Source organism: Podarcis vaucheri (assembly GCF_965113315.1).
Source record: "Podarcis vaucheri genome assembly, chromosome: 10".
Classification (NCBI taxonomy): domain Eukaryota; kingdom Metazoa; phylum Chordata; class Lepidosauria; order Squamata; family Lacertidae; genus Podarcis; species Podarcis vaucheri.
This window is the reverse complement of record NC_138748.1, coordinates 38,321,215-38,339,003: the sequence shown is the minus strand read 5'-3', so window position 1 is coordinate 38,339,003 and position 17,789 is coordinate 38,321,215. Positions and strand designations below refer to the sequence as shown.

Genomic DNA, 17,789 nt, shown 5'->3' with positions numbered 1-17,789 from the left:
TGTTATAATAAGAGGATTTCCCCAGGTTTTCCAAGCAGCTTGCCCTAGAGAATTCAAACTACAACTCCCATAAGTGCTGGCAATCACTGCCCATTGCCCCTGCTTTCTCTGGCCAGTGGGAGCTGTAGTCACAACAACATATTTGGATGGTTCCCTTTGGAGGAAGGCTGACTGGGCCCACAACATCTTCACAGCCACAGTGAAGATAGTCATCTCTGTAGTCCAGAACTCCAGATAACAAATAGCACTGAGATTTGCAGCTGCTGGCCCTTCCTTCCATCACCATTTGCCACCTTTTAAATGTTTCTGCCCTTCTAATTTTGCCAGCTACATAGTAGCCTGCCCCCACAAGCAGCCTAGCTACAGCCTCTGGATGAACTTCAAGGGTAGCTAATACTAATATTTATACCCCACTCATCTGTCTGGGTTGCCCCAGTCCTCTGGAACTTTAGAACCCCTTGTGATCTTTTGATCATCCAGCGAAGAACAGCCTCTAACTAAAGCAGAAAGCAATCATTTTACAACCCCCAAAATCAACAATCGTTGAAACGCTTTCATTCCTTCACACCTTCCTGTCCTGTTTGTGGGCTTTCCAAAGGGATCTGTTTTGCTGCTCTGGGAAACAGGGCTTTTGACTAGATAGGCCTTTTGTCTGATCCAGCTGGGCTCTTCTTATGTTCTTTGCTAATTGTAGAGGGCCCATAAAACCACTGCTTTGTAAAGCTTTCAAGACCGCTTTGGTGATTAAAACAACAAATAGTCTTGTGGCATCTTGCCTTGTTCACCGTGTCTGGTACTAAATGGAGAGGGTTTGTTCTCGCCAAGAGCGCAGAACATGCAATCCAAGAATTTATTCTGTGCAGAAACTATGGGGACTGTGGGGCCGTGGGATCTGGAGTTAAGGAGGCCAGAAGAAAGTGTGGGGCTGATATTTACAGGCTTACCTCAGATATCTGAACGCCCTGGACTGAAAACTCACATATGCTCAATTTTCCTATATATCAAGGCCTCAGGAGATGCCACCACAACTCCTATGTGTGGACATGGCTGGAGCCATACCTGGAGCAGAGCACTCTATGCATGCCTAGGAGCACGCTTTCCTTCCGTTGTGATGCCTATCCGTGGCTGGATTGGGTCCTGGAAGCAGATCGTGGGGCCCGCTCCTCCTCACGGGCGATCCTTGGGCGCCTAAGCCCTGTCAACAGAAGTGGGGCGTGAGGATGAGAAACTTCCCCTCTCCGCCGCGCGTCGCTTTAGGGGAGGACGGCGGCCAGGAGGAAGCGGCCGTTCCCGCCCTGCCTGAGGGAAAGCGCCGCCAATTCTACTCGCCCCTATCGGAAGAGCCTTCGAAGAGCAACTCAGCCCCGCTTCCCCGCCCGAGACCCCGGCTCCTCCACGGGGCGCACCGAGGAGGAAAGAGCCCCGTGGCCTCCGCCCACCTCAGTCCCAGAGGGTGGCACCTCCTTCTGCCGCCGCCGCCGCCGCGGCGCCGCCTCCTGCTCCCGCCCCAGTCCTGGCAGCGGCGCTGCCTCCGTCTCCTCCTCTGTCAGGGAGCGACGGGAGCGAGTTGGGCCGGGCCGAGCGAGCAGGACTTGGAGTGGCCCCGTGATTAGGGGATGACCCTCGGGAGCTCGCCGTGGTGAGCTCGGACTTGTCGCCGCCGCCGCCGCCGCCCTGGAGGGGACGTGACCTCCGCCACAATGTTTAGGAGGATTTTGCAGAGGGTAAGAGAGCGGCGGCGGCGGCGGCGGCGGCGAGAGGGCGTTTCTTCCGCCGCTGCAGCGCTTGCCTGCCCGGGCTGGAGCGGGAGCAGCAGGAGCATGGGGAGGGACGGAGGGAGCCGCACTTCCTGGAGTCTGCCCGAGGAACAGACAACCGGCACCTGACCGGGGTCTTTCCTTCCTCACGCACACGCATATAGACACGAGCCCATCCCAGCAGCAGGAAACCTGGCTGCCCGCTTCCTGGCCCTTGGGGCCGGCTCGCCACCCGCACCGCTGCGGCGGCGGCGCTTCCCTTACTTCCCTCTTCTCCAGGCCGTAGCTGCTGGTGCGATTAGGCCCTTCTTCTTCCCTCGCTCATTCATGGCCGGGGAAAGTGGCCCAGGCAACTGGCTGAGCCGGGCCTGGAGCAACAGGGGCGTCGGGCGATTCTGCCGCTTGGCGGGGTGTGGAGGGGAAGGAGGGGGCACAGGGCCCACGCCTGTTCCCGTGGGGGGGATTTGGGGGTGCGCTGTTAGGTTTTAGGTCCCTGCCAGAGGGTTGGGGGCGAGATAGGGGGCGAGGAAGTTCAGGGCTACTGGGGAAGGGGCGAAGGAAAGGAGGGGTGAACTACAGAAGGGGAGCAATGGGGAGTGCGAAGGAAATGGAGTCTCATTTGTCTCCCCCTCCCCCAATATGTGGGGCCCAGGCAGCTTCTGAAGGGGCTTCGGCCTTCCTCCTGCCCATCTGGTTCCAGTTGCCTTAGCAGAGTAGCCTGGTGCGGAAGGCCTCCTGGCACTTGGCGGGGTTAATCACGGCTGGTTTCTCCCTCTGACAGGGAGGTGTCTCTGTTGAGGGTGGAAGGCATTACTCACTGACTCTTCCAAGGCTCGTGCTATTAAATATTGCAGCAGATTAAATCTCTCTGTTTGAAGTTGCACATATTTGTATGCATGTCTTCGGATCTTGTACACTTCCCTCTGGGGTTGGCTGTGTTCTCAGGTGGGGAAAGAGTGGCCGTGTGTATTCAGTGGCTGACAACTGGTTGGGGAAGCACATGCCATTTTCCACTGACATGGACTGTGAGAAAGGAGAGGAATGAAAAGGGGGAGAATCTAGCAAATCAACACTGCTGAGTCCTGTGCTTGTAAGTACAGTAGTTAGTTAATGCACAGAGTGCATAGGACATTAGCCTGCCATGGTGGTCAAGTAATTCCCAGGGCTAGGGGAACTATTAAAAGCTCCTTGACTAAAATATGCCTTCAGAAGCCATGGCATCCTCTATGCTCTCTGGCCTGGTCTTTGAAATTATATTCAACAGAAAGCATGGAGACTTCTTACCCCAGAATAGAAAAACACTGGCCTAACATTCTTCTCTATGCTTTCCTCCCCCTCTTCCATTATAGGGGGAGCTTTAAAACCAGTGGCAGAATGACTGTGTTGTGCAAACTAAATGGTGCTTAAAGTACTTTTGGGAGGCAGAGGCTCCTACCATTGTATGTTTATTTATGTATTTGCTTATTTGAGTAGATGGAAGTGTTTCACATTCACATATGGGCCCATGATATGAACTTACATATACATAACACGGAACTACTACTGTGACCATTACTTCAGAGTAAGTGCACCATCACTCTTCCTAGTACAGTTGTACCTTGGAAGTCAAACGGAATCCATTCCGGAAGTCTGTTTGACTTCCAAAGCGTGGCTTCTGATTGGCTGCAGGAAGCCAATCGGAAACCGCAGAAGCCCTGCCAGACATTCAGCTTCCAAAAATAGTTTGCAAACTGGAAGTCACTTCCGGGTTTGCGACATTCGGGAGCCAAAATGTTCAAGAACTAAGCTGTTTGAAAACCAAGGTACGACTGTACTCTTGCTAATCACCTTCTTTATCACCACCTTTGATATACGCTTGAATACTGAGATGTGTCACATATAACGTACATAATAGAGGTGATTTCTCACCTGGCAGAGAAGGTCCTATGGCTTCTTAGCAATGTAGATACTTCAGTGACTCATAAATTTGCTCTTTTTGCTTTGGCAGCCAAAAAGATCAGAAAGAAGACTGGGCAATATAGCAGTAAACTGTAAGGGAGTCACAAAGATCTAAATGAAGACCATTATTTGTGGCGCAACACCCCTTTTGCTTGTATTTTTTATTTAGATTTGCCATGGCCAATGGCTAGTACAGTAAACTTATTTGGATTGGATTGGAGGTACAGAATAGTGGCATTTCTGCTTCACATTTATGTGGTGAGAGTTTTCAGGCTCATATCCACAGTAATCTTGGGTAGTGCACAGTTATTTGACTTTCCTGTTCTTCTGTTGGCTTGTAAACCCAAGTTAACGCATACTGTATGTTGAATTTTTGCTAGTCCATGAACACTGTGTGGCTGCCTTCTATAGCTCTGCCCTTAATCTTGGTCATTGCTTATATTCGAAACTATCTTGCTGTCATGGGCATAGCAGCTGCCCCCCTAAATCAATCAAAATCAATACAAATCTGAGCTTCTACCCCTCGAACAAAAGCCTGCCCCCCTCAACAAAAATCCTGGCTATGGCAATGCTTGCTCTTATCTGTCTTGCTAATTATTTCCTTTATCACATGGTGATATTTTGAGGTGACCATAGTTCATGCTATGCTTACGCCCGTTTCAGTCCCTGACTTCACCAGTTAAAGGATCTGTGATGGCAGGGCTTGGAAAAATATCTATGGATAGTATTGAGCTAGATTCATTACTGGTCTGACTTGGATACTTCCGTACTTTCATATACACTGGGGGCGGGGGGGGAGCATTGGTTCAAGGGGCCAAATGCAGGCTACATCCTTCCCTCACTTTGCTCCACACCCTGCTCCACACATGCTGGAAAATGCCGTAGAACTGTAACAATGCCTCTTGCTTGGCTGGAAAGTTGTACGTATGGAAACCTCTGGCTTTTGCTTGGCTGGACTGTAGCCTACTATGCAAAGATAAGAGTAACATCTGTTGCCCCAAGCACTAATGGTATGCACCCAACTTATAAAGAAGATTGACCATGAGAGAATGTAGCTTTGGACTGAAAAAGGTTCCTGACCCTGATATGAAATATTTCAGCGCACCAATCAGTAAGAAAGAGAAGGGCTGATTTCTGTTCTGATGCTATGGAAGCAGGAGAAGGGATAAGGAAGGATCTTCTGTAGGTAAAAACTTAGATATTGAAAGTGAACATAATCGAAACAAGACTACCATAATATAGAGGGGGTTTTTCAGTTGTGGATTGACTCATTGAAGACCAAAGGTGATTCTTGCCTCTTCTGTGGGTTTACCTGTAAGCTGTTCAGAATGGAGTTGAGTCACTTAGCTCATTGAACGAGAGTGCTCCAGTTTCTGAATATCTGTCTTATAATGCCGGTGCCATGAAACACTAAAATCATGTGGTGAAAACTGCATCCTAAATGTTCGATACCCACTTTGAATGCTTAGAAGATTTTTGCGTAGTTTGCTGGTAATTAGCTTAGTTGTTTTTGATGAAGGAAGACATGTTTTTACCGTAGACTTGGTGAGATCTTCAAGATGTGTTAAGGGTATCTTTTATCACTAAGAGCCTGTTCTTCTAATGTGTGTACTTCATTGCTCGGTGCAATTTCTGCAAATTGTTATAGTTTGCAGCTAGCTGTTTCCTTATCTACTTATGATTTCCCAGGTAATGACCAACTTTATATATAACAAGTGAAATAAGAACAAAAAAGGTACCCTCTGATGTGCTGAGCTAGAGGTAGTAAATGCATGGGAGGGCTGGATGAAGCCTGTCAAAGTGCTGCCAAGTAGTCTTCCACCTGCTTGCTGAACTGGGTGTGCCTTCTCTTATCTGCAAATGCACCTCTTCTCCCTTTGGCACAGTGCCATTGGTAGGTGCTCGGGAAACAGGAATGAGTACTTCTTCCTCTTCCAGAGCAGTAAGATCTTCTTCATAATGGTGCCGAGTCAGAGGAAGAAGAGGTACCTTTGAAGGTAAACAGATGGGGAGAAATCGCCCCCTCAGCCCACTCTCATCTCAGCCATGTGCACTGATGCAATTTGAAACTCCATCACAGTGCTGGGCTTTGTAGAGTTTTAAACCTCTCCTCCTAGTTCAGGGCTGTGATAGAGAAATAGCCTCATTGCAGTGCTAGGACGGGTATGCTAGGATGGAGTAATATATGCCTATATATGCAGGTATCAGGGGATGATTAGCTGCTTGTGCTTAAAATGGTGCCCCTTCAGAGTTTGTGCGGCCCCACAAACCTCTGTGTGTAACAGAGCTCCTCAGACATGTCTGCTCTAGTCACTATTAGAGTCCGACAGTGGCTGTTTGCGGAAACGCCTCCAACAAAGAAGTTCCTTAACGGAAACACGTCTCCTGGACTCACGACGTGACAGCTTCCGACGAAGCATGGGTCTCCCTGCAGTTGCTTCTGACACCTCCCCACTATTTTCGCTGGACGTGTCTCTCACCCCTTTCTCTCCCCTGCTTCCTGCCTGCGTTGCTGCGTCTCTCTCAGTATTACTGAGATCCTCCTCCAGAGACCCCGCGCTCCCCCTGCTGGTCCCTGCTTTGGCTGTTGAGTCTCTCCCCGTCTCTGGGAGCCCTATCACCTCCTTTCCCTCTGATGTCAGTTCCCTGACATCCACCTCCCCTCCAGGGCCCCCTTCCCCCCCGCCCCCTCCCTCTCCTCTGGGCGGTGAGGAGCTGAAACCCCGAAACGAATCCTCTTCATCTTCAGACGTCTCGAACATTTCCCTCCATCGGTCTTCGTTCCGACTCGCTGAATCCTCCTCCACCTCGGAATCAGAGAACCCCTCCAACTCCTCTTCTTCGTCGGTGGTGGCGAAGTATTCCCTCCGGAACCTCGCCACTGGCTGGGGTTTACGAGGGAATCTCTGATGAAAAGTTTCAATTAGAACCTCGTCATCTACATCCTCTGCCCTGACCCAGGTGTTTTCCGACTCCGGTTCCCCTTCCCACATTACCAAATACTCTACTTGCTCTCCCTTCCACCTGGAATCTAGAATCTCCGCTACATGGTAGCTGTGTTCTTTTTCCTCCATCGCTGGTCCCCTATTGACCCTCCCCTCTCTGTCCCCTATATACGGTGACAGCAACGATCTGTGGAACACTGGGTGCAACTTCATGTGGTTCGGTAACCGGAGTCTGAAAGCCACTGGGTTGACCTGTTGCGTGACTTCAAATGGGCCCAGTCTTTTGGGTCTTAACTTCTTACAACCTCCTTTAAATGGTAACCCTTGGGTGGACAGCCACACCTGGTCTCCCACCCTAATGCTTTCCCCTTCCCTTCTGGTTTTGTCTGCCTGCCTCTTATATTCCTCCTTCGCCCGGTTTAAATTAAGTTGGAGTTGGCGATGGATCGCTTCCATTTCTTCAACGAACTGTTCTGCTGCTGGAACGCTCCAGTTCTCCCCCTCCCCCCCTGGGAAGGCTCGGGGATGACACCCGTGATTGGCCAAAAAAGGGCTCATCCCCGTGGACACGTTCTCTGCATTGTTGTAAGCAAATTCTGCCAACGCCAGCTTCTCCACCCAATCATTCTCTCTGTCATTAACATAACACCTCAAATATTGCTGGAGGACACCATTAGCTCTTTCCGCCTGCCCGTTGGTTTCTGGATGACGGGCAGTAGAGAAATTAACCTCTACATGCAGTAAGCTCATGAGCTTCCTCCAGAACCTGGAAGTAAATTGTTTCCCTCGGTCCGAAACCACCCTCAAGGGGGCGCCATGCAACCTAAACACATTTTCCACAAACAATTTGGCGGTTTCTTCTGCTGTGACCGCATGTGAGCAGGCTATAAAGTGGGCCATCTTGGTTAACAGATCTACCACCACCATAATGGCTGTTTTCCCTTTGGACCTGGGCAGATCAGTCATGAAATCTATTGCCACTGCCTCCCACGGTCTTTCCGGCGTGGGTAGTGGTTCTAATAAACCTGCCGGCGCCCGCCTCTCCCCCTTGGCTCGTTGGCATCGGTCACACCCTCTCACATACTCCCGTACATCTTCCCTAACCTTGGGCCACCAGAATTCCCTGGTAACCAGCCACATGGTTTTGTGTTGCCCAAAATGCCCTGCTGTGGGGTTATCGTGCAGTTGCTTGAGTACCTTTTCCCTCAATTCCCCTTCAGGTATGTATAACGCTCCCTTGTAGTACAACGCCCCATTTCTCTCCTCAAAACCCCCGGGTTTGTCTCCCTCCCTCCTAAGACTCCTGAGTTTGTCCTGGGCGTATTCATCCTGCCCCGTTCCCTCTACCAGTTCCCTTTGCCCCACCAATGCCGCCCCACACACCCAGCGGTCCTCGGGAATGACATGGGTCTCTTCGGGTGCACCCTCTCCCTCCAAATATTCAGGTTTGCGTGAGAGAGCGTCCGCCCTAACGTTCTCCGGGCCTGGTACGTAACAAATCTCAAAGTTAAATTTGGAGAACTCCTGGGCCCATCTCAACTGCCGTTGGTTGAGCACTCGCGCAGTTCTCCAATACTCTAGATTCTTATGGTCCGTGCACACTTGCACCTTCTGTTGTGCACCAATTAGTAGGTGCCTCCATCTCCGGAAGGCCTCATAAATTGCAAGAAGTTCCCGGTCGTACACCGTGTAGTTCCTCTCAGACTTGTTCAGCTTTCGCGAAAAGAAGGCACACGGTCGCCACTCTGACCCCTCCTTCCCCGGCTGCAGAAGAAGCACCGCCCCTATGGCTCTGTCCGACGCGTCTGTTTCGACCCTCAGCTTTTTTTGTAAATCCACATGTAGAAGTTGTTCGTCAGAGGCGAAGGCCCTTTTCAGTTCCTCAAACGCTCGCTCCGCCTCCCCCGTCCAAACAAACTTCTTTTTGCTGCTGAGACAGTCCGTGATGGGCGCCGTCAGGTGGGCGAAGTTTCGGATGAACTTACGATAAAAGTTTCCAAACCCTAGGAACCTCTGCACATCCTTCTTGGTCTTGGGTGTTTTCCATTCCAGCACCGCTTGAACCTTGCCGGGGTCCATGGCCAACCCCTTATCTGACAAGCGGTACCCCAGGAATTCCACCTCCTTGGTATGAAACTGACACTTCTCCAGTTTCACCCACAGTCTGTTGGCTTGCAGCCTGCTCAACACTTCTCTGACGTCTCTCACATGTTGCTCCTCATTCTCCGAATACACCAACACGTCATCTAAGAAGGCCACGCAATTCTTGTAGAGCAAAGGCCCCAGTACGTGGTTCATGAAAGCTTGAAAACACGCGGAGCCTGTTTGTAAGGCATAACTAAGTATTCAAATGCCCCCAAAGGGGTGAACATGGTGGTCTTCCATTCATCCCCTTTCCTTATACGTATCAGGTTGTACGCCCCCCTTAGGTCCAGCTTTGTAAAAATCTTTCCCTTCCGCACCCTGGTCAAAATATCATCAATCCTGGGCATAGGAAAAGCCGCCGGCTCGGTCACTGCATTTAAGGCCCGAAAGTCACATACCAGCCTCGGCTTGTCCGTGTGTTTTTTGTCCACAAAAAACACTGGGCTACCCCCCGCTGCCTTGGACTCTCTGATGAAGCCTCTCTTCAGGTTCTTGTCAATGAACGCTCGCAACTCCTGCATTTCCCTGTCTGACATGGCATACAACTTGCCTACAGGAAGCTGTGCTCCGGGGAGTAAATTGATCTGGCAATCAAAGGGTCTATGCGGAGGTAGTTGGTCAGCTTCCTTCTCGCTGAACACGTCGCTGAGATCAGCATACTGTGGTGGCACCTTCCCCTTCTCCATTACTTCAGTCCCTGCCAGGGTGGCTTGGGCCCCTGCTGACCCCTTTTCCCCCCTGCAGTGTTCTAAGCAATGTGCGGAACCGAAGGAAACCACTCTTTGATGCCAGCCCACCAGCGGATCATGTAGGGCTAGCCAGCTCATTCCCAAAATAATGGGAGCACCTCCCAAGGTGGCCACATTAAACGCTATCAGTTCTGTGTGCCTTGCCACCCTCATTATCATTGGGATGGTCTGCAAGCTGACTCCTCCTCCCAACAGTTCCCTGCCATCGATCGTGGTCACCTGCAGGGGGTTGCTTAAAGGGATAGTCTGTATCTGGTGTTCAGCAGCAAACTCCTTGCTCATAAAATTGCAGGAGCTGCCTGAGTCCAACAGTGCCTTTATTTTTAGGGGGTGTCCATTTTGCAGCTCTAGCGACACTTCAATCACTAGAGCAGGTCGAGGAGCTTCTGGCACTGGCACTTGGGGAAGGGGCACTTTCACTGCTCTTTGACCTGGCTGCAGTGCCCTGATGGCAACCAGGCGTTGGCTTTTACCTGCTCCGTTTCTCCCTGCTCTTCCCCCTCAACAGCTCCCACCATTCCTTGCCATTCCTTCCTCTGGGGGCAGACTCTGGCAAAGTGGCCTGGCTGTTGGCAGAGATAGCATTTCCGGGCTCCCTTTCCCTCCTTCTTCGCCCCCTCACTGGGCTTTGAAACTGCGCGCGCGCGGGCTGTTCCGATTTCCATCGGCTCTGCCGGCGGGAAAGCTGGCTCAGGAATGTCTGGAATGCGTAACTCCTTCCAACGTTCCCCTCTCCCTTCCCGCCTCTCCAAGGCTCTTGCCTCCTGGCGCGCTCCAATGGTCAGCGCAGATTTGGTCAGCTGATCCATAGACACCGCCCTGGGGCTCCTGGCCAGCTCGTCTTTCACAGCTGAAGAAAGACCTTCTTCAAATAGCATCTGAATGGGTGCTGCCGATAAATCCCACCCCAATCTGTGAATCAGCATGGTAAATTCAGTCCAGTACTCACGGACAGATCTGCTTCCCTGCTTGCAAGCCATTAACTGTCTGCGCACCGCCCCTTCCTCAATGTCGCTGGAAAACATGATATCCATTGCACGAAAGAATTTCATAGTGTCCTTTAGGATATCGTTGTGCGTTGCCATCAGGGGTCGAACCCAGTCTCGCGCGCCCTTCTCAAGATGCCCAATTACAAAAGCAACTCGAGATTCCTCATCAGGGAACTCATCAAACTGGACATTCAGGGCATATTGCATTTCAGTCCTAAAGGCATGGTAATCCTTGGGGTCCCCCCCAAACTTCTGCACCAATCCTGGTACCTTTCTGGGGAACTGAGTGGTTCTCCCCTTCTTGTCTGCATCTTGAGCCCTCCTCTCCTCGAGCCTCGCCGTCTGCAGCGCCAGTTGGACCTCCAATGCTCGGCATCTTTCTTCCCAGCTTGGATCAGCTCCTCCCCCTGCTACTCCGGCTCCGGCTGGGTCGCTCATGATGCTTTCTCCTGCACAGGCAGCGTACAGAGACTGTCGGACTGCTATCAGGGGATGATTAGCTGCTTGTGCTTAAAATGGTGCCCCTTCAGAGTTTGTGCGGCCCCACAAACCTCTGTGTGTAACAGAGCTCCTCAGACATGTCTGCTCTAGTCACTATTAGAGTCCGACAGTGGCTGTTTGCGGAAACGCCTCCAACAAAGAAGTTCCTTAACGGAAACACGTCTCCTGGACTCACGACGTGACAGCTTCCGACGAAGCATGGGTCTCCCTGCAGTTGCTTCTGACACCTCCCCACTATTTTCGCTGGACGTGTCTCTCACCCCTTTCTCTCCCCTGCTTCCTGCCTGCGTTGCTGCGTCTCTCTCAGTATTACTGAGATCCTCCTCCAGAGACCCCGCGCTCCCCCTGCTGGTCCCTGCTTTGGCTGTTGAGTCTCTCCCCGTCTCTGGGAGCCCTATCACCTCCTTTCCCTCTGATGTCAGTTCCCTGACAGCAGGGTTGCTTGCATGTATGTGTGAGAGAAGTGTATGTGTATGTGTGAGTGAAGTGTGCCTGTGTGTGCGCACTATGCATCTGTGTGATATGTGGTGAGTGTGCATATTATTATTATTATTATTATTATTATTATTATTATTATTATTATTATCATCATCTATTACTAGGTATTTCATTTAAAAATTGCTTCCTATAAGACAATTTAGGTAAAGGTAAAGGTAAAGGTACCCCTGCCCGTACGGGCCAGTCTTGACAGACTCTGGGGTTGTGCGCCCATCTCACTCAAGAGGCCGGGGGCCAGCGCTGTCCGGAGACACTTCCGGGTCACGTGGCCAGCGTGACATCGCTGCTCTGGCGAGCCAGAGCCGCACACGGAAACGCCGTTTACCTTCCCGCTAGTAAGCGGTCCCTATTTATCTACTTGCACCCGAGGGTGCTTTCGAACTGCTAGGTTGGCAGGCGCTGGGACCGAACAACGGGAGCGCACCCCGCCGCGGGGATTCGAACCGCCGACCTTTCGATCGGCAAGCCCTAGGCGCTGAGGCTTTTACCCACAGCGCCACCCGCGTCCGGTTATAAGACAATTTACAATATAATAAAAACTTGTGAAACAGTTGCATATATAAAACATTATGATTAAAACAACAGCAATATATAAAAGCAATTCAAACTCTGTGCAACTATCAAATGGAATAAATAACCCCATATAGAAGGATTGATGAAAGTGGAATATCTTTAGTAAGCACTGAAATCAAATAAAGAGAGCACATGTCTGATATATAATGGGAGGGAGTTCCAAAGGGTAGGTAGAAGGCCCCATGCATCTCTGCATAGGCACAACCACTTTGGCCGTGACCACTGTTGTGCACATGCTGAATCTTGAATGTGGTCCTTGGGCCGAAAAGGTTAATTGTCCCAACTCTGAGATGGCCCAGTTGCCCTCTTGTTGATGATGATGGTGATGAAGATTACTATACTTTCCCTTCATTTACAAGTGAAAAGTTTTCTATATGTGATTTCTTTAAAAAGATCAAATAAGTACTGTGTACATTGGTGTCGATCAGATTTTCTTTACAATATGGCACTACTGTGTCTGTTAAAATGTAGAATGGCTACCATATTTGAAAAAATATATCTGCCATGGTAGCTTCAGTCCAGAGAAGGACAGGTGGAAGATCCATGCATTCACTAGGCCTTAAAAATGTTCAGCTGTTCCGCAAAAGTTTTTTTTTTAAATGCCACTGAACATATTAAGTGTCTAGCATATGCACAAAATGCCTGTGTTAAGAAATAAGTAAGTAAGGCGAGATCTATGCTTTAAAAACATAGCTTGTTCTACAGTACTTCACTGAGTTGCTTATGGGAAATGCATGAAGCCACGGGAACATACATGTGTCTTTAAACATCCATGGAACCTAGAGAATTATTGGACGATTGATAGTTTTTATTACACATTCTACTAATAAGATAAAGGTTCTTATTTTGTGATAGTGCAAACCTGTATGCTCGTTGCTATAGCTCTAACACTCCTGCTCAGTTTGTACATTTGAATATAGTTGGAGGCACTAGTGTAATTTCCTGTTACTCTAGAACAGAGAATTTAAACAATTCACATGTGCATCTGTTGCGAAAGATTTTATAAAGTGTGACTGATTTAATATCTATTTATTTATTGCAATACAGTAGGGAAATATAATATATTACATCTGCCTTTTTGTTTTCAGACTCCGGGCAGAGTTGGATCTCAGAGTTCTGACTCCGATTCATCTGCAGTCCCAGGAAATGTGGTGGATGTCAACAATGAGAGCTCTTCAGAGGTACTGTATTATAATAATACAGTACCTTAGATTGAACTTAGATTTGTTCTAAAGCTTGGATCTGAACTCTTTGGGGAAAATGCCTAGGAAGCTTACTCCCCCTACCTATTTCAATGTTCAGTGTTTAGTTGCATTGAATATCTTGCAATATTGTATAAAATGTTGTTTTGCGTTGTGTTTGGGTCCCCATTTGGTGAATCTCATATTTTCTATATATTTGCTGCATTATGCATTGCTGCATATTTGAGCATTGTGCTGCCTTTTTTGACATTCAGTTTGCTTCCAATGTTTTAAAATATATACATGCCTAAAAGCAACTGTTTCACAGGGCTTCATCTGTCCAATGTGCATGAAAATGTGTGTTACTGCCACTGATCTGTCTGAACATTACCAAGAGCACGTTGGGATAGAAACAAGAAGATTGGAGCTTCGTGAACTGCCTACTGCCACTGTGGGTCTTGTTTATTTGGCTTCAGGAGCTTGGTTCTGGGATGCTTGGGAAAATAAGTGCTTTTCCTTCCTGGTTGCTCTGGTGTGGGCCCCTTCAGCTTTTCTGGATACTTCCTACTCTAGGAAGATACAAGGTGTATTGGTGGTTGTTGGGTTTTTTAGTGGTGGTGGTGTTATATCCATAACAGAAGGCCAGTGCCAGATATTGTATGTCCTGAGGGTGGCTTGTGGTTCCTTCTTTCTGATTTGCAGCTGCCTTTTGTGAAATGGCTGTGGTATCAAAGATTGGCATTTACATATTGAAAACAGCTTCGCATGTTTTTGTTCCTCATGTAGTTATTTGAACAACTTGTACATTACTTGAATTTTCTCCTGCATATTTCATTGTGAACTGACAGAACAGTATATAAAATCATTTTCCCATTTAAGTGTTTGAGGGTTGACAGACTTGTTCACTAGAAGTTCTGCTTCTAGGTTTCTGGATATAGAGCTATATTGGGCAGCTTGGTCTGTGACCAAGATGGAGATTTTTGCCAGAGCATTTCAAACCTGTAGAAGACTGGAGTGGTGAAGAATTCACCACCTTCAACATGGCTCATACATAGGCAGCTGTAGTTTTGTTTGCGGTTTTCTATTGAGAGTTCATAGGCATACTAGGAAGGCATGACTACTTGAAGAAAAGTCAGGATTGTTTTTTTAAATTTTTTGTAGTGTATGTAGTGAAACCTCTCTTAGAAAATGTTACCTCTTATGGTAAAGGGCTGTGATTTTTTTCGTCTTTTTAATAAAACACCAATCAATAGTAAAACAATTGCACTCAGGCACTGTCAGGAGAATCTGGGAATGAGCTTGAGTAGCTTTCTCACTGTGCGTTTTAAAAACGTACAATCAACAATTAGAATGTTGCAGTGTAACTCTACATACTAGCATTGGCAGATATGTAGGAAGTTTACCTTCTCTCCTGTAGCTTCATTCATACTAGTATGCAGATTTTTTTTTTTTTAAAGATGCACAGTAAATGGCGTAGTTTGTCCACCTTTGGTCCTCACCTGTGGCTCCTAGAAGCTGTCAGCATGTGACAGCAGCCACACTTTGGGAAAAGGCTTTGACAGGCCAGCTAAACCAGGTGAGGATAGCTGATGGGTCTTAAACTCTCATTGAGTTAAGGACTTCCCTTGCATGAAAAGACAGGCTTTGGCGGATTGAGCAGACAAGACTAATAGTGGGGCCAATGGTCAAGAAGGCAGTCTTCAGGTGTTGTAGAAGAAAGTGCGGAGCAGATGGGACTTGTTAACCTGGGAAGGTAGTCCATCTAGGAGAAGGAGAACTCTGATCCTAAACCTTTGCTGCCTTGCAGAATATCTTCAGGAGAAGAAAAGGCTAAGGAGTAAACCCAACACAAATCCTAAGAGTCCTTGTACACCCAGCTGGTGCCAAATGTATTGCTCTGCTTTCCTTTGGACCACATCAGTGAAGCTGGGTGGGCGGGTCTTGTTGTCTGGGCAGCCCAGGACCTCCATACACACTGCCCAGGCTTGCGCTCAGGGGAGGTCACTTTAGTGCTGCTAACGCAACAGTTTGACTTCACCCCTGGAGGTTCACTCCACTGTCTATTGAGACAGATGGATGCCAACAACAGTAAATGTGAGTGGCTTGATCAAAGTGCTAAATCTTACATGTGAGTCCATTTTAGCTTCTCCTTTTTTAAGGCATGCCTTTGCTGAAATGTTTGGAAGAAAGCATTAAAAACACTGTACCATCCTTTTGCTTTGTTTGGGGCTGATGGATTCATCCTATAAATGTCTAAGGTTGCAATCTTAAACACACTTAATAGGGAGTAGGCTTTATTGGACACATTTGGAATTAGTTATGGGTGGACGTGCGTAGGATTGTGCTGTAAACCAAGCCTGTGTGCTATGAGCTGATAGCCCTTTATGAAAACATGTTGTAGTTTGTGCTCATTCTCCTTCTGCTAAGTTTGACCGCTTGTTGGGAGTGCCATTTTTACCTCCCGAGTGAGATTTCTTTTTGTTGCCATCTCTTTTTGACCAAATGTTGCCATGTAAATCCTAACTAAATATAGTGTTTTTAAATATTAAATATTGTTTGCAAAAAATATTTAACATAAAAGTTTAGTTAACTCTGCCCTAGATAACAACATAATCGTTGCCTATCACTTGTGGGATCACCATAGCAACTACGACGTGATCTCTTGAATTTTAGCACATGAATAAAATTGCTAGTTGACAGTATTAAAATGTGTACAATTTTTTAAATTTATAGTCTTCCTATAGTTTAAGTAGATTATGGTGCATTATTTTTATGTTAAATGTGTTTACTATTATGTTAAATCCTGGTCTTTTGCGTGAGAGAGCTGGAGCGTTTGATCCAGCCCTAAGTGTATAAAACACGGCAGCCTTAGCTGTGCATTTTAGTTGCTAATGGTTGCCTGGTTGAACGTTGAGTGATCGGTTTGCAAATAAAATGGAGCACGCTTCCATTTGAATGCTATATCTGCATTTTAGGTCCCCATACTTCCTGATTCTACATGCATATAAGGAAAATGTACTGTTAGAAGCAGCTCTTAGTGATGAAGAATGCCACGTATACAAGCATCTTTAACAGCTTTTTGATCATGATGCAATTTTTTTCTGTAAATACTTTTAAAAACATGTTTTTCAACATGTCTGTTTTCAACAATGTTATAATAGTTCGCACCCAACAGCTATTATTTATTTCCTTTGTTAATTGTTTTCTCGGAGGCATCTTGAAGTTATTTATGATACATTTACAATATATTACATAAACATTGCATATATATAGAAACAATTTTTAAAATTACATATAAAACAATTATAAAGAGTAAGGTAAGCTCTACAGTGAATATACAATTTGTTTTAAAGTGGAAGTCATAGGAAGGATACTACCTACCTATTCTTAATGTCCAGCATAAAGGAGGTTGGCAGTTAACGGTGGTGCAGGTAGTAATAAGAATTTAATAGGTTAAAGGGAATTGTTGAGCTCCTTCCTCATTATTAGTCTAATGACATTTTATACCAAATGTGTATTTACAGTAGACTTACCTTGTTGGGTTGTGCTGATATGATCTATTCAATCTAGCAGCTTTGGTGTGCTGGCAGAATTCAATGTAGGTGCTTCTTGCTCTCTTCTGTAGCATTGTACAGTGGTACCTTGGGTTACATATGCTTCAGGTTACAGACTCCATGAACCCAGAAATATTACCTTGGGTTAAGAACTTTGCTTCAGGATGAGAACAGAAATCGTGCTCCGGCAGTGGCAGCAGGAGGCCCCATTAGCTAAAGTGGTGCTTCAGGTTAAGAACAGTTTCAGATTAAGTACAGACCTCTGGAACAAATTAAGTTCTTAACCCGAGGTACCACTGTAATGCTCTACATGTGAATTAGAAACCCCAGTATTCAGAGGGAACATTTCATCAAGGAGAATGGGAAATCCACTCATTGGCATGTTTCAAAGATTGAGTCAGCAGTCTGTGCTCATTGGCCTATTTCATAAGTTTCCAACATTGTGTTTCCTGTTTAGAAGTGGGGGGAAAAGCATGAAGCTTGCAAAGAGAGTCATGTGTGGCAGTTGCCAATAGGGAGCTGCCTTATACTTTGGACAATGGTCCCTCTTCCATCTCTTCCATCCGTGCTGCCAGGACAAGAACTTTTGCAGCATTTAGTTTCTGCAGATTGCTGGTGTAGCATTATGTATGAACCATAATCGTGATTTAAAATAAACATGTTCATCTTACTAATGTATGCATTAGAGGTCATGGTTTAAAAGTCATTTGTGGATCTTCGGGTCTCATACTTTAGCAGTGTCCCGTGCAACTCCAAAATTTGGCACCCCACACATCTTGCCTTCCATTCTGCATAATAGTTGCTGCACCCCATGTGGCGACTCCAAGGCCTCGCTCTCAGTGTGACTGAACCCGTTGTGCTTCCCTAAACCTGCCTCTGCTTCAATCCAGGAGTTATGAAGCTGGCTTATTTAGCTAAGCAGTTTAAATCACTGTCTCTGCTTAATATGTAAGGATAAG

General features: G+C 47.4%; 1 protein-coding gene and 1 long non-coding RNA gene across 6 annotated transcripts in view; one reads left to right on the top strand and one right to left on the bottom strand.

The window, feature by feature from the left end:
- The window catches only part of LOC309542305, a 75,590-nt gene extending 74,175 nt beyond the window's left edge, over positions 1-1,415 (bottom strand). For all 4 annotated transcript variants that reach the window (XR_014224170.1, XR_014224171.1, XR_014224172.1 and 1 more), the window contains exon 1: positions 1,060-1,415. This is a non-coding gene — a long non-coding RNA (uncharacterized lncRNA). The remainder of the gene's footprint in view (positions 1-1,059) is intronic.
- A 138-nt stretch (positions 1,416-1,553) lies between these two features.
- The window catches only part of EEA1 (early endosome antigen 1), a 54,579-nt gene continuing 38,343 nt past the window's right edge, over positions 1,554-17,789 (top strand). The window contains exons 1-3 of one of the 2 annotated variants that reach the window (XM_082240936.1): positions 1,554-1,724; positions 13,184-13,276; positions 13,605-13,727. In XM_082240936.1, the coding sequence (XP_082097062.1) occupies positions 1,701-1,724; positions 13,184-13,276; positions 13,605-13,727 (240 nt within the window). In that variant the 5' untranslated portion in view covers positions 1,554-1,700. The remainder of the gene's footprint in view (positions 1,725-13,183; positions 13,277-13,604; positions 13,728-17,789) is intronic. The other variant, XM_082240937.1, reaches the window with a different exon arrangement.